A 17,170-nucleotide genomic window follows, 5' to 3' on the forward strand; every position below is an offset into this window, starting at 1 on the left:
TGGGACATGAACCACACTTGAGTGATCTTTAAAATAGATTTTATTTACCATTTGTAATGGAACAGTTTACGATATAGAGCTGACATGACTAAGACAATTCAATGGATTTTGGCCCTAAGGTTCAAGAGACATGGTTAGATATATATGAGAAAGTACCAGTACTGTGTTCATTTCATTTGTGCTTTATTCTCCACTATGATAGAATTTACATTGGCATAACATTGTGTCTTCTCTGCTGACATGCTGACACAGCAGCTTGTGCAGACCACTGTAAAGGCCTTATTTCAAAATGGAAGTTTGTATTGTTAAATATGTTATAAACACAAATGACTTGATTTAAAGTGCTGAAAAAAAAACGTGTAAAAACATGTTTATGAGTTAGAAATTCAAGAGATCTCCTCGGTGATTGTAGAAAACCACAGAATAGATAAATCACAGTTTTAGTACAGTAGAGGCCGACTATCAGTTTTCAGAATTGGTAACGTATTCATTTCTTACATCCCATATATAGATGACTTACTACAGCGATTTCTAAATGAGATGAAAAACAATGTCCAAAAAATATGAATATTCATCTAATGTGTCCTTGAGTGTACATTTTTCACTACCTGCTTAATATTAATTTGGAAGGAAAGATCTCACCAAATGCCAAGTTAATGAAATAATAATCCCAGTGCAAAAAGGGAAGAATAAGATAAGATTCTTACTCTGGATATGAGACATTTGGTTGAACCCATTCCTTATTGTCCAATTAGTTTATATTCTAAAACACTTCCCCAATACATTGATATTTTGTTGTAATGTCATATTTATTGCAGTTACAATGTTACCGATTTTGGTGTTTGATTTCTGTCATCTTTTTTTTGCCGCATATGCACGTGTAAAATACTCCATCAAATTGAAAAGGCCAGTCTCGTTACACAAAGGAATTTACAGCACAGTCACTATATTGTAACCGGATGTCGCTGCAGTATAGTACCACGGTGTTGGCTTAATACTATTGGCATTATTACTATGTAAAATGGATTAATACTGTTATTATATACTTTCCCCAACCGTCATGTACCTCCAACAGAACATACTGTAAAATGCAAATTTCAAGTTTCAACCCAAGCTTTTGTTTGGCAATACTTTTGATATCAGCTGGCTTTTAGAACACGATAAAGGTAGTGTCACCGAACATGGATGATTCAATTGTGACAATAAAATATATATTTTTGTTAGTAAAAAAAACAAAAGATCTCTTAAAAGGTAGATTGTGTTTTGTTACATGACAAAATTGATAGTTACTGATTGATTAGAATTACATGACATCAATACTGACACTATCCTGATCTAAGAACAGTACTCAGTAGTAAGGTATCGACTACACACAAATACATATTACACTTAACATCGGCTACTTTTACCACAAGAAAAAATCCTGCCTACCCCCAAATAAAAACAAATAAACACACAAACACCAGTTTTTACATGACTGTACAAGTATCTGATAGAGGAAGAGTTCGGTGGACAGCAGAGACCAAACGGTTGCAATAGCATGGTGGTTATCCTTAACTTACTAGCGACTGTAGCTAATAAATAAGAGGACTACAAGTCAACAGTTTAACAGTAACAGGAGGAAGAAGAAATAAAAGTCCTAGAGGACTCCCTGGAAGTATCCAGAGGCAACCTGACCTGAGCCGGCATGTCTAGAATAATCATACACCGTTTCATTCTGTTATCAAATCCTGTCATCAGGGCCATTATATACTAACCCACTTTAGCTCAACCATTTACACCTGCTGTAAACTCCTTATTACCAAAATGATATGAATCCATAGTGTATAGAACACATCAGTTAAAACCATCATCATTATTAATATCCTGTGCTATTCCAGGACCACTCCTACTCTGCTTTAGAACAGGTTGATTCGTGTGGCCGTACTGTGCTTCTATCAGCGTCATAGGAGAACACACTAGTCTGTTGTCATCTGAAGTAAAGCTTGAGTCTGTTGGGCTGCGTCTAACCTACTGGTGTGCTTTTTGTGTTAGTTCAAATAGCCAACGAGTTTGGGTACGTCTCAAATGGCACCCTATTCCCTTTATAGTGCACTACTTTTGACCAGAGCCCTAGTGCCCTACACAGGCAATAAGAGGCTAATTGGAGCCAAATAACCAAAGACTTTCACCACTAAGTAACTACCTACTCCCCTGAGTGTCTGGATAGCTAACTGTCATGACACTTTTAACACAGAGAAACTGAAGTAAAATGGAAGGAGAACAACTCGGTCATATATTCGACAGCAGAAAGTGGATTTATGCAGTCAGACAAAGATGTTGAATATTATATACAGTGACGTACTGGTTAAAGAAAAAAGAAAACATCTGAAGTTTCACTAAGATGCGATGCTCTAGCACTTAAGCAGCTGCATTGCCAGACTACCTCTCTCTATCAGTGCAGGCCAGGCAAGGACCCAGTGGTTCACAGTGTTACCACAGACAGGTCTTTGCCTCACTGCAACACAGATGCAACGCAACAGAGCGGAGACGAATGCATTGAATTGGATAGAGAGATGGGACTTCTTGACAATTGCCAATTCCAGCAATCTGTGCTAGCACAACCCCACAGCATCCTGCCACAAAGTGACTGAAATACATCTCCCTCCCACTCCAACCCCCTAAAATAAATCAATTACCAATAAAAATCAAGTCATGGATGAGGAATGGTAAACATTACTGTTATTTCTCAAGATAGTGTAGCTTCTTTACAAAATAAACATGTCTTCCTTATAATTATTTACTATGTTACTTTACAATAATGAAAGATAAAATAAGATAATTCTATTGACAGAACGATACAACTACATATAAACTACATAATTCAGTAACTGATTTTTTTTTATCTTGTGGAGACAAACTCCATCTCCAGGCCAACCAATGGCTTCTCTCCTTCCTGTTTCCACATCCAATCATACCACTACTTGGCTCAGAGCTTTAAAACGCCTGTAAATACACATATTTTCCTCTGCAAAGACACCTGCTGATGCAAGTCTCTCAGTTTTGAAAAAGTTAACAAAGACACATACTCCAGCTATGCCACCGAGATATTAAAGTTCATGCATGTTTAACATGTTTTTGGTAACATGCCTTGTTGGAGCAAATCCTACTTGTGAGTAACAGAGGCTATGACGCAACACCACTGTGTCCTCCCTCCTTGTTATGCTACAGATGTAGGACCTTCATTTGATCACTCTGTTGTGGCATGATTATTTTCCTGGTGTTAAAAAAACGGGTCAAATTAAGATCCTACATCTGTAGCTGCTTCTGTCGTCAATTAAACGTTCCCTTCACAAGTGAGATGCCACATCTTGAGATGCATTTCCCACGGAAATACCTGGAAGACTAAAAGAGAGATGGCACTTTATTGTACTCAGTTGCATCCATCCACCCATTTGTTTTTGTGTGTGAACATGTTATGGTTGTCTTTTACTTAGCTCCCTTTTTTATGTAAAGCCTACCATAATCAAATAAAATGTACTCAGGTATTGAACTTGTTCAGTAAGTAGTAGATTATTTTGGGACCCTGAGAATGGGCATCGGGAAATCATGGGCGTTAGTCAGGGTAGGTGTTCAGAAAGCTGGAGACCAACATTCTGTGTGTGTGTGTGGGGAGTTGGTTCTGTAATGTATGTTAGTTGTTTGCCAACATTGGAAGTAGAATGGCTTTACTGTGTTGTTCAAATAAAATATTTAGGAGTAGCTAAATAGCCATTGGCTTACTCCAATATGAGTTGTTCTGGGTAACCCTAAAGCAGCATACATAACAGTCTGAGTAGTGGAGACTATCATGTATTAGAGGGTACTGAGAGCCAAAAGCTATACCGTAGATAAAACAACAGAAGGGAAGGATCAGTCCCTAGAGTGGTGCCATGTGTCTACACTGACCCAAAGAACATTTGGTCTCCAGCTTTAAAACCGCCAGCACTGTCGCTAGAAAAGTTGCCAATTCCGAGTGGATTTCTTTACAGTGTATATTTCTACTTCAACTCCTGCATAATATGAAGAAGAGAACAAATAACGTGTTTACAAGAAACTGCATCATGAAATGATGTTGAAACGAGAAATACAATTCTTTTGGATGATGACCAATTTCTCTAGAGGTTAGAAATAATAAGCCCTTACAATATGTAAAGGTCTCCAGCGAGCGGGTTTTCCCCACAGTGCGGTGGGAAAGGGTGAGGGGTGGTTGGGAGGGGGCTGGAGCTGGCCCAGGGGGGGCCTCTATGCGCTGGGGGTAGTGTTGTGTGCTGTGGAGCCGTTGCTGCCCTGGATGGTGAGGCTGATCTCATCCCTCTTCTCATCCTCCTTCTCCTTCAGCTCCTCTTTCAGGGGACGCACCTCCACTTCTCCCTCTGAGCTTGGGGCGGCGTAGTGGCCTATCCGGTGCTCACTCAGGGCCGGGCCCCACTTTATGTCCGCCTTGCATGAATTCTTCAACCGCTGTAAGGGGTAAAGGTTCAGAGGTCAATGTGATGGGAAGGACACAGGTGTATTATTTATTGTTAATTAGAGGCAGGTAAAGAAGGTGAGAAAGTTCTGGAATAACATAACACCAAATCGGGTTCTCTTTTACTATCCTTCATTTCTTTCAGTTCAAAGACCTTCGGCAACATGTGCCATTCAACATAAAAAACGAAAACACTTCCTCTACTAGTGCGAACAACGTCTGCTTCCAATACTAAAGACAGACAGAGCTCTAAACAGAGATCCTGTGGATTTTACCTCCAAAAATGTTGTTCCCTCGGACTTGGAGATCTTGTAGAGAGCATAGATGGGTATACATGTGACAGAGGACATGGCCATAAGGAAGCCGATGGCTAGGGACCAGCCGGGGTACACGTAGTCATTGTAGGTGATGGGCTTATACTGGATCACTGTGAAGATCAGGATGAACTGCAAATACAAAGAGAGGAGAGGGATCACCAGGGTCAAGTCATTTATTTGAACAGAATATACCCTATTTCAATCCTCATACGGTACATATCTTCATCGATCACTTGTGTGTGTCTTACGTCATTCTGGTATTCTGGCAGGTGTTTTGCACGACAGGTTTTGTTGAGCAATACAGATTAGCGAGGATTAGACAAGCGGAATGGAATGCAGAGCAGGTCAAGCCTCTAAAACATGTCAACAAGGAGGCACTGGGTGGTAGCTGCTATCTTACAGATATGATGATGGGCGACACGAATCTCCAGCAGACCCGGAAGAAGATGGGAGGGGGGAAACCCAGCATCATCTCAACGTCCTTGAAGTATTTCTTGTGTCCTGAACACAAACAGTACAGCATGTTGTCAGTCATTCCATTCCAGTCAGTTTGATTAGCTTTCACCAATAGCGTTGGCAGAGCATTGTGGACGATAGGCATTTAGAATCGAGGAAAGACAGTTGGACTCACCATAGACGTACATGATGCAGATGCACATGATGCAGGAGATGATAACCAGAGAGAAACTAGCAGCGTAGTTATCCATGAGCAGTAGCCAGTAGATCCCAGCCTAAATACACGAGAGCACAGGTAGAGAACACAACATCAGTATACATCCTGAATATTTGGATTATTAAGTGTGTGTTTATGTGTGTGTACACATGCATGTGTAAGTTTGTGTGTATGTGTGTGTGTGTGTGTCTGTGTGTGTAAACATCTCCAGTCCATTACCTGTGTGGTGAGCGGCACCCCCAGCAGGAAGCCCACTATAGCCACTCCTCCTGTGACCACCGTCTTGTTCCTAATGATCCAGTCAGTACCGATCTCATCCACGATGGCCGTCACCAGGGTCTCCAGCAGGCAGAACTGCACACCGGGACACACACTGACAGGTCAACACTCAGCAGTGACTTTTATATCTACTTCTCTCAACAACAAAAAAACACTTTCTCCAACATAAAAAAAATCTAGTTGAGCCCCATTGACTTTTGGCAGCCATTGTTATTGTTTTGTTGATGAAGCGGAGGTGGGGAGAGTTGCACATCGTGGTAAAAAAAAAACATGTTCTGCTATTCTATCAAATCAACCTTTATTTGTCACATGCGCCAAATACAACAAGTGTTGACTTTACTGTGAAATGCTTACTTACAAGCCCTTAACCAACAGTGCAGTTCAAGAAGAAAAAATATTGAACACAATAAGAATAACGAGGCGATAAACAGGGGGCACCGGTTAGTTGAGGTAATTTGTATATGTAGGTGGGGGTGAAGTGACTATTCATAGATAATAAACAGCGAGTAGCAGCAGTGTACAAAAGGGAGGGGCGGTCAATGTAAATTATCTGGTGGCGATGTTATGAATTGTTCAGCAGTCTTATGGCTTGGGGGTAGAAGCTGTTGAGGAGTCTTTTGATCCTAGACATGCATGCAATGATGTCAGAGAGAATAAACAGTGTTACCCTATTCCCTACATAGTGCACTACTTTTGACCAGAACCACACGGTAATAGGGTGCCATTTGGGACAAAGCCAGGATATGATGGTGGTAGACTGACTCACCTGCGTCCCCAGGCCCAGCAGGATGAGCATGAAGAAGAAGAGCAGGGACCAGAGGGGGGAGATGGGCAGCAGAGTGAGGGCCTCTGGGTAGGCCACGAAGGCCAGGCCGGGGCCGTGGTCGGCCACCTCAGATACATCTACGTTCAGGTGGTGGGCCATGAAGCCCAGGATGGAGAAGATGACGAAGCCTGCATACACGCTGGTCGCACAGTTGGTGATGCTGATGATGATGCTGTCCCTGTATGGGTAACCAATCAAAGGAGAGAAAACAGGAAGAGAAGGTTATTAGTATATTACACTAACCAACATTAAGTTGGATCTGTCCAATGTATCTGTCCTACGTTTGCCCATTGACAAAGAAAGGATCAGTCTATAATTTTAATGGTAGGTTTATTTGAACAGTGAGAGACAGAATAACAACAAAAATATCCAGAAAAACGCATGTCAAAAATGTTATAAATTGATTTGCATTTTAATGAGGGAAATAAGTATTTGACCCCCTCTCAATCAGAAAGATTTCTGGCTCCCAGGTGTCTTTTATACAGGTAACGAGCTGAGATTAGGAGCACACTCTTAAAGGGAGAGCTCCTAACCGCAGCTTGTTACCTGTATAAAAGACACCTGTCCACAGAAGCAATCAATCAATCAGATTCCAAACTCTCCACCATGGCCAAGACCAAAGAGCTCTCCAAGGATGTCAGGGACAAGATTGTAGACCTACACAAGGCTGGAATGGGCTACAAGACCATCGCCAAGCAGCTTGGTGAGAAGGTGACAACATTTGGTGCGATTATTCGCAAATGGAAGAAACACAAAAGAACTGTCAATCTCCCTCGGCCTGGGGCTCCATGCAAGATTTCACCTTGTGGAGTTGCAATGATCATTAGAATGGTGAGGAATCAGCCCAGAACCTACACGGGAGGATCTTGTCAATGATCTCAAGGCAGCTGGGACCATAGTCACCAAGAAAACAATTGGTAACACACTCCGCCGTGAAGGTCTGAAATCCTGCAGCGCCCGCAAGGTCCCCCTGCTCAAGAATACATATACATGCCCGTCTGAAGTTTGCCAATGAACATCTGAATGACTCAGAGGACAACTGGTGAAAGTGTTGTGGTCAGATGAGACCAAAATGGAGCTCTTTGACATCAACTCAACTCGCCGTGTTTGGAGGAGGAATGCTGCCTATGACACCAAGAACACCATCTCCACCGTCAAACATGGAGGTGGAAACATTATGCTTTGGGGGTGTTTTTCTGCTAAGGGGACAGGACAACTTCACCGCATCAAAGGGACGATGGACGGGGCCATGTACCGTCAAATCTTGGGTGCGAACCTCCTTCCCTCAGCCAGGGCATTGAAAATGGGTCGTGGATGGGTATTCCAGCATGACAATGACCCAAAACACACGGCCAAGGCAACAAAGGAGTGGCTCAAGAAGAAGCACATTAAGGTCCTGGAATGGCCTAGCCAGTCTCCAGACCTTAATCCCATAGAAAATCTGTGGAGGGAGCTGAAGGTTCGAGTTGCCAAACGTCAGCCTCGAAACCTTAATGACTTGGAGAAGATCTGCAAAGAGGAGTGGGACAAAATCCCTCCTGAGATGTGTGCAAACCTGGTGGCCAACTACAAGAAACGTCTGACCTCTGTGATTGCCAACAAGGGTTTTGCCACCAAGTACTAAGTCATGTTTTGCAGAGGGGTCAAATACTTATTTCCCTCATTAAAATGCAACATTTTTGACATGCGTTTTTTCTGGATTTTTGTTGTTGTTATTCTGTCTCTCACTGTTGAAATAAACCTACTATTAAAATTATAGACTGATCATATAGACTGAGACACATCTTTGTAAATTGGCAAACGTACAAAATCAGCAGGGGATCAAATACTTTTTTCCCCCACTGTACATATTTCCAGTTCAAATTCAGACTAAACAGTCTACATCTTAATTGCATAATAACAAATAGTGAGAAATACTGAAGAGAGAGAAAGAGATGTGAGAAATATGTTTCCTGCTTACAGCTGGTGGGTTTGTTAGTTACACTACTTACTACTCTATCATTGATTTGCAGCCAAGAAAGTAACATTACTATCTCTCAGAGTAGTAGATGTGAGTTTCTCTTTCAAATAATCCCCTGGCCTTGTACACAGCTAATAGCTAACGTTAGCCAAAGCAAGCTAGCTAGCTATTATTGATAGTGCAACCCCTAAATACAGATGAAGATGAAAAGTGCAACCCCTAAATACAGATGAAGATGAAAAATGATCAGGCCTACTGTACATCTTACTGTAGAAATGATTGTTGAAAACAAGTCCAGGTTGGAACTGTTGGTGTTAAAATACAAGGAATATGTTTTATTCTGAACTGGAATCAACTGATTGAAGCAATATGCTTTTTGAGGCAAACACACTCACATAGTTCTAGATTCCTTATCTACAGCAGGAAGCGGTCTCCTCCCTGACTGAGAAAGCAGTAGATATTCTGAACCAGTTTGGCACCACATACCTATGCGGGTCAGGGTTCTCAACTCTGACATACTTAAAAAAACAAGTGCATAAACAGTCTCAATGCTGAGCATGACCTCAGTGTTGCATAGTCAAAAACTGAGCCCAGAATAGACATGCTTGTTGGAAACTTCAACCAGCCACACACCTCTCATTAGGACTGTGTGTGTGTGTGTGTGTGTGTGTGTGTGTTTTCTGGTCTACATCTGTGTGATGTGATCAATCAGTTTATTCCAGTTCAGAATGAAAACAATATGTATTGTATTTTAAGAGGAACAGTTCCAACCTAGGCTTTCTTTCAACAATCATTTCCACAGTAAGCTGTACATTAGGCCTGATCATGTTTCATCTGTACTGTTACTTAGGGTTGCACTATCAAAAAGCCTGTGTCTGTGTGTGTGTGTGTTCTTTAAACATCTGCGTGATGTGATCAATCAGTTTGCTCCAGTTCAGAATGAAACGGATTTATTGTATTTTAATGGGGAACAATACACATGAATAGCTATTTATATGGGTAATTAATTGAATTGTTATTTGTTTCTATCTGTATTACATTTGTTTTAGGCATAAGGGCAATGAAATGTACTGATATGTATGTATAGTTGCATATGTTCCTAAGCTTGGGTCCCAGGAAAACACAGCATTTCTCATTTGGGTCCCAGGCTGAAAGAGTTTAGGAACCCCTGATTTATAGTATACTGTCCATCACTTCTGCCCTTCAACCACACGGTGGTGTTATAGAGAAGAGAAAACCTCTTCCAGTTTCCAGGAGAGTTTTGAGTTGGACTACCGTAAACTACAAAGTTAACAATGCAACCGCAGGCTTAACAGCAGTTAAAAAATGACATAATTTTGTCTCGTTCACTCTCTCAGCGTGATGCCTCTGTCCTCCACCTTCAGTACAGTGGCATGCAGTACACACCATCACACCATACTCCATCAATTCTTGCAATTTGTAGCTGCCCTCCTCTATTCTGCACCATTTCTGTTCATCTCTGCTGACACTGTAGCGTGATCGCACCCAGAGAGGCAACAAAGAGCCTTCCTGATTCACTCTAACTGAGCACGAGGAACTGCAATAGTGTAACCGCTTACACAACTCCAGGGATTTGTCTGCCATTGTAATCCTTGGGCAGGCCGCCGAAGCATTTTTTCGGTTGCCTAAATCCCCAAAAATTTTAAAATACATTTTCGGGATGAAAAACACTTGAAATGTAAACTTAAATGACTAAAACAGATATAAAGTTTGTATAAAATATAATGGACCTATATATTTATAAATAATATAATCTTTGAGAACTAACAATAACCAAAATAAAAGCTACACAGTCAGAGAGAATAGAAAATTCCCAAAACAATGAATTTAGCAGTATTCATGTTGTTATCATGTGTGAGCAAAAGAACACAGCATTAGCCATGGCAAAATGCATAAAATTCCAGGAAATTAGCTTTAAAACTCAGCTCCATGGAGAAATGTGTAGAATTGCAGGAATCTGGCTTAAAAATGCTCAAATTTCTCCACAGCACCAAGATGGGGGCCTCTAAAATGTTCTAAAATTTTTTTATTGCCATGCCCTCCGCCACACACACCACCTAAGCCCCTTTTTGACACAGAAAAAGACCTGAGCTCTGACAGGAAATGCATCCCAAATGGTACCTTAGTCCCTTTATAGTGCACTACGTCTGACCAGGGCCCAATAGGATGCCATTTGGGACGCGCCCAGGGTTTATTTGGTAGTAAAGTGGAGAGTTTAGGGGGGAACAGTGAGGGGAGAGGAAGAGTAGAGTACCTGTAGCAGTTGTTGTGGAACTTGTTGTAGGAGGCCATAGTGATGAGGCCTCCCCATGCACAGCCCAGAGAGTAGAAGATCTGAGAGGCAGCGTCTCCCCACACCTGGACAGACGCACAAACATGTGTCAGTACAACCACTGAAGAACAACCTTTTTTCATACCTGAGGCATATTACATCTGATCAAGCAGTCTCTTTCGACAGCTGTGTTATGAGAAAGCCAACAAGTCTACGCTATGAAGAGCTACAGAGCTATTATACGAGTAATAAACAGTAACTGTTTACAACTCATATAAAGTATTACTTAAGAATTCCAGGACTTATAACCATGTTATTTCTATATGATTAACCACACCTTAGCGTCGAGGATCTTATGCCACTGTGGGGTCAGGTAGTACTTGATGCCGGTGACAGCTCCCTCCAGGGTGATGCCTCTGATGAACAGGATGGTCAGCACCACGTAGGGGAACGTCGCTGTGAAGTACACCACCTGGGGGACCATCGAGAGGAGAAGAATGAGCGAGAAGATCTCCTAACGTGTGTCGATTATACACTATGAACAGGAGTTCTTCCTGACTAAGTTATTTGACCTGGAAAAACTACTGGCCCAAACAATGACATTTGGAAATGAGAGAGAGAGAGAGAGAGAGAGAGAGCGAGAGAGAGAGAGAGAAAGAAAGACACCTCACCTTTCCTGAAGACTTGACTCCTCTGATGAGACAGAGGAAGACCACCACCCAGGACACGGCCAGACATCCCAGAATAGGGAGACGGACTTCCCCGAAATTCCCGATGTCGTCTGAGATCTTCAGCACATAGTGTCTGTGGGGATGAGAAAAGATGCATCACAGTGTCTATTCACAACAACAACGTCTGGATAGAGAAACGCGGGATATATAGTTAGTGCCGCCGGGACAAATAATGTCTATACGTTAATTCCTGAAAGATAGAGAAGAAGTATTGTTCGGATGTACCCTGGCATCACAATGAGCGAAGCCCATATGTCAATGCAGCAGCAGCTCGACCAAGACAATGGATTATCTTTTCTGATATACTGACAGACAGCACCACCCGGACGGAAAGCTAAGCCCAAAACATTTAGAAAGTCATTAACCAAAAACACTGTTTCCTTCGAATGGGCCCTATTCTCAATGCTAAGGGGCATAAAACAGCTACACTACTCCCCATGTATTAAGAATCCAGATAATATTATTTTCTAGGGAAATATACTAAACATCTAATAGTGTGTACTTCAGACACAGTGAACGATGAGTAATGCTTGTTGAAGGCTGGATGACTAATCTTAGACCCGGATTAGCAAGGCAAACATTCCTTTACAAAGAGATACACAAACATTCTTTTGTTAACCCATAGTCAAACATGCTTTGTGTCAAAACACTTTGGGTGCTGCTTTACTGAACATACATGTATCTAGGAGTAATAGTGTGCATTAACCCTTGCAGCATCCACTCCAGTCTCTTTAATCTAGTACACCTGAGTCAGAGTCAGCCATGCCCACACCTTCCCACTCAGGTACTGTAGGGTTGGAAAATGACGGTAACTCCGAAAATTCCCAGGTTTTATAGAAATCCCAGTTGGAAAATCCCGGAATCAGAAAGAAATAAGCAGGAAATTCTCCATCCAGGACTTCTGGAAAACCTGTGATTTTTTCCAACTCCACACTCAGGCCTTACTTCCAGCACTCAACAGATCCAGAATAGGGCCGGGACGATACCAGTATCACGATACTCATCAGTATCGTGGCAAGAAAACAAAACATGAATGAACCTTTTAAGGAAAACAGCCCTAATGTTGGAAACAAACGTCTTTATGTTGCCATCCAGAGTCACATTTAGTAATTTTCCAAGCTAAAGCACACAATATTTTACACACAGCAGGTTTTTAAAGCACCAAATAGTTTGGTCTGCTCCGTGTTTTCATTTTTGCCATGGAAAAGAATATTGCGATACAGGTATCGTCACAGCCCTAATCTAGAACAAGATATTTTGGGATTGAAAGAAAGATTGATAACTGACTCCGGGTCCGGGTTAGGCCTTACTTCCAGTACTCCTCGCTGGGGCTGGTCCTCTTGGTCTTATTGACCACCTCCACGGCGACCTCAGCGGCCCCGGTGACCAGGCTGCGGGTGACGTTGGCCAGGGTGTTGTTGATGCCCGTGGGCGTCACCACGCCGTTGCAGGTGGGCGTGTTCCAGGGGTTGTTGCAGTAGGTCCACGGCAGCAGGTTGGTCATGGAGGAGAAGAAATAGTAGAAGGCGATGCAGATCACCACGTTGTAGTAGATACCGATGTAGGTGGACACCACCATCATTCCGTAGCCCACACCTGGTGAGGGAGAGGGATTGAAACAACATTAGAATGATACCAGAAGCTGAAGAGGTGAATGGATTTCTCTGACTGAAGTAATGTTTAAAAAAAATGACGTTAAGCATTCCAAGCAGACAATAGATGTTGCCATTTATTTTCCATCTTTCAGTTTCCTAAGCATAAGATACAGTCAGTGATTAGTTGGATGCCACTGACCAATAGCAATGATGTAATGCCAACCAATGGCAGCAGTGGTTGTTAACTGACTCACCTTTGAACATAGGGCTGATCCTCCAGACCCCCAGGCATCCCTGGCTGGCGAACTGTCCGAAGGAGAGCTCCAGGAAGAACAGAGGGATCCCACAGAACACAAGCATTATGAAGTAGGGGAACATGAAGGCTCCTGTAAAACAACAATAACATGTGGGTCAGTCAACACTACAGGGACAGGTCAACAGTTAGTCAAGCCAAAACATTTGTATGAAATTGACTAGAATTCAGCTTTGTGTTATTTGAATCTTTACATTTGTACTTATTGTAAGTATGCATATGTTCATTATTGCTCACAACCAATGGCTTACCTAATGGTCATTCAAATGAAAAATAAATCAATATACAGAAAAATTGGTATTCCATGCTGTGACTATATCCTATTTCTGCTACTTAATGCTCTGTGAGTGAGTGGATGGATTTTAAGGTCATGTTTGTGTCTAGAATATAAGTATTTTTCATAAATATAAAAGTTGTCATCCCCAGACATTGACAATATCATATTTTTGCTATGCAATGCTCAGTGAATGAGCAGTCAAATGTTAAGGTCATGTTTGTGTCTAGAATAGAAAAATTGCCTAGCTCATATAGAAAAGTTGGCATCCCATGACAATATCCTATTTCTGCAACGTAATGCAGTGAGGGGTCAGATTGGAAGGAGAGATGTTTATGTCTATGCCAGCCAGAATGAGCCAGAATGAATGAGGTGAGGGAGCATCAAACAGAGCTGGCAGCAATCCTCTGTCTGCTTGACTGGTTTAACGGGGGGGGGCACTGGGGCCAATAGGTCTGGGGAATAACCTGTCCTCTGGGACTGTAGTCTGAATTCATGTGTTAAAGGAAACACCGGAGATTGAGGAGCAGGCTGTCTGCGACACAAATAGCTCCCTATTACCTATAGTGCACAACTTTTGACCAGAGCATTCTTTTTACCTATAGCCTTGGTCAAAAGTAGTGCACAATATTGGGAATAGGGTGCCTTTTGGGACGTAGCCCAGGCCTCAGCAAGCTGATAGTCTACTGTGGTGTTATTACTGCAGAGCCTTGAGCTACACCAGTCCCCTTGGCTCTATACTCAGCTATGTGATGGTGTGACCTAATGCACAGGATACTGCATCTGTGTGCCCTTCTATGGCGATCCCTGAACACAAAATGTATAGAAGACTAAAGACATCTGTGGGAGTGAAAACATTTGAATTGAGGGGGAATGAAGCCAAGAATGACTTGAATCCATTTGACACAATGTGAGGAACGTAAACTTAAACTTGACAACCTGCTACTTTGATTGCTTTTCAAAACACTGCCAAAATGCATTGTGGATAAACTAGAATGTATCGCTGTCATTACTACTATCTAATCAGTGTGTTGTGAGTGTGAAGACGTACCTCCTCCATTTCTGTAGCAGAGGTAGGGGAACCTCCATACGTTTCCCAGGCCCACGGCATAGCCCACGCTGGTGAGGATAAACTCTATCTGGTTCCCCCAGTTCCCTCTCCTGGAGTTCTTATCCGTCTTCACGGGTTCCCCTGGAACAGCTCCATTCTAGAACACAAAGAGAGAAGAACGTTAGAGATGTTTGAACGTTAAGGGAGACCTGTATTTAGTCTACCTCCAGGCTGGAGTGGGTAGGCCGATTCACTCAATGAGACACAACTCAAGGAATAAGCCTACTCGGTTAACTACCTACATTTGGCTGAATGTACAGTTCCGAGGTGCACTTTGCACCAATATTGAACACAAACCAGTGTGAAATAGGCTACTGTACTAGTGAAAAGTCACTATGCTGCAGTGTAGATGCCCAACACCAACAAAAAGTATTGGTGGCATGTCCGGTAGTGAGGCTAACACTGCGGATGGCAAAATGCACAAATGATTTCATTCTAGAGTACTTCTTTCCTTTTGTCCAGTTACAGGCCTAGTTCTGCATCGCATGTTAGAACTCTGTAGTCGAGGTGGGCGCATTGGTGCAAACTTGATTTAAACTGAAATAACCGTTTGTTGTGTGTCCAAAATCAACATTTGGTCTTGTCGTCCTGATTTGCAGCTTCTTTCCTCCATCTGTCGGCGTCAGATGGTCCTCGTTCTGACCTGACCTCCTCACTATCCCCAAAAGTTCACTGACTAACTAACTCACACAGCCAGAGCAACACATGTTCTCTCCCATGGCACCACAGAACCATTAACAACTATTCAAACATGTTCTAGTTTCAATACAACTCGTTCAGGTAAATGTTATACTACCTTAATCATAAATGTGACAAAGGTTTGGATTGCTGTGGGTTTTTGGTTCTGGTGTCTCCTGGAGTGCACTGTTGGATATTATGTGCAGTCAAAGGGATGTGAAAAGCTAAGTACAGTACACACACACGCGCATGAGGAACAAAAACACACACACACGGTCTAACGGCACCATCTGAGCCTACTTGCTGAGCTCCCCGGGCCATTGCTCCCAGCAGAGTCGGCCTCACGCAGGCAGACAACTTATTCATCATCAAAAGACAAACAAAACAACAGAAAAATCCCATATTTTCGTGATTGCCCCCTAGTGATGTTTGGAGTCTGGTTGCACCCAAATGTTAGATTTAAAACAAAGTTAACCTTTTTCACAAGAATCCCCAACCCCTCTGTGTTGAATTGTAAACTAAAGAGGGGATAAATAATACCATATCACCAAACAAAACTCTTGCATATCAATAACATTATTACAGCCAAAATGTCCTTTATTTTCCTCTGGCGGGCCATTGAGTGTGTGAGACGTGTGCGCCTGTGCGGGTGCGTGGGAAAGTGTGTGTGGAGGCTGCTCTCCTCAGGGTGATGCCTGTGTGGTGTGTGTGTGCGCGTGTAAGTGTGTTTTAACTGCTGAGCGTCTGGAGGAGGAGCACCCCTGCTCAGTGCGAGGCGAGGGCAGGGCAGCTGTACAGCTGAGAGGGCCCGGGGTGGAATGAGAGTCCAGCCAACCCACACAACACAACATGGCAGACAGACTGGGTTGCTACATGTTGCCTGCTGACCGGCTGGCCTCCCACCTCCAGCTCTCCCACCTGTGAGAAGCCAAGTCTGTCAACCCATGACGCAACTCATAAACTCAGCAAAAAAAGAAACGTCCTCTCACTGTCAACTGCGTTTCTTTTCAGCAAAATTAACATGTGTAAATATTTGTATGAACATAACAAGATTCAACAACTGAGGCATAAACTGAACAAGTTCCACAGACATGTGACTAATAGAAATGGAATAATGTGTCCCTGAACAAAGGGGGGGTCAAAATCAAAAGTAACAGTCAGTATCTGGTGTGGCCACCAGCTGCATTAAGTACTGCAGTGCATCTGCTCCTCATGGACTGCACCAGATTTGCCAGTTCTTGCTGTGAGATGTTACCCCACTCATCCACCAAGGCATCTGCAAGTTCCAAGACATTTCTGGGGGGAATGGCCCTAGCCCTCACCCTCCGATCCAACAGGTCCCAGACATGCTCAATGGGATTGAGATCCGGGCTCTTCGCTGGCCATGGCAGAACACTGACATTCCTGTCTTGCAGGAAATCACGCACAGAACGAGCAGTATGGCTGGTGGCATTGTCATGCTGGAGGGTCATGTCAGGAAGAGCCTGCAGGAAGGGTACGAGGTGAGGGAGGAGGATGTCTTCCCTGTAACGCACAGCGTTGAGATTGCCTGCAATGACAACAAGCTCAGTACGATGATGCTGTGACACATCACTCCAGACCATGACGGACCCTCCACCTCCAAATCGATC

At 42.9% G+C, this 17,170-nt stretch overlaps 1 protein-coding gene across 6 annotated transcripts in view; it reads right to left on the reverse strand.

Moving 5' to 3' along the window:
* Nucleotides 1-22: 22 nt before the first annotated feature.
* Nucleotides 23-17,170, reverse strand: part of LOC106599379 (sodium- and chloride-dependent glycine transporter 1) — a 96,049-nt gene continuing 78,901 nt past the window's right edge. For all 6 annotated transcript variants that reach the window (XM_014190585.2, XM_045714669.1, XM_014190582.2 and 3 more), the window contains 12 exons: nucleotides 14,802-14,958; nucleotides 13,418-13,549; nucleotides 12,879-13,164; nucleotides 11,509-11,641; nucleotides 11,175-11,309; nucleotides 10,820-10,923; nucleotides 6,525-6,762; nucleotides 5,699-5,833; nucleotides 5,438-5,537; nucleotides 5,207-5,307; nucleotides 4,765-4,935; nucleotides 23-4,482 (listed from right to left, as the gene is read on the reverse strand). In XM_014190585.2, coding sequence (XP_014046060.1) covers nucleotides 4,264-4,482; nucleotides 4,765-4,935; nucleotides 5,207-5,307; nucleotides 5,438-5,537; nucleotides 5,699-5,833; nucleotides 6,525-6,762; nucleotides 10,820-10,923; nucleotides 11,175-11,309; nucleotides 11,509-11,641; nucleotides 12,879-13,164; nucleotides 13,418-13,549; nucleotides 14,802-14,958 — 1,911 coding nt within the window. In that variant the 3' untranslated portion in view covers nucleotides 23-4,263. The remainder of the gene's footprint in view (nucleotides 4,483-4,764; nucleotides 4,936-5,206; nucleotides 5,308-5,437; nucleotides 5,538-5,698; nucleotides 5,834-6,524; nucleotides 6,763-10,819; nucleotides 10,924-11,174; nucleotides 11,310-11,508; nucleotides 11,642-12,878; nucleotides 13,165-13,417; nucleotides 13,550-14,801; nucleotides 14,959-17,170) is intronic.

Source organism: Salmo salar, chromosome ssa03 (genome assembly GCF_905237065.1).
Source record: "Salmo salar chromosome ssa03, Ssal_v3.1, whole genome shotgun sequence".
Classification (NCBI taxonomy): Eukaryota; Metazoa; Chordata; class Actinopteri; order Salmoniformes; family Salmonidae; genus Salmo; species Salmo salar.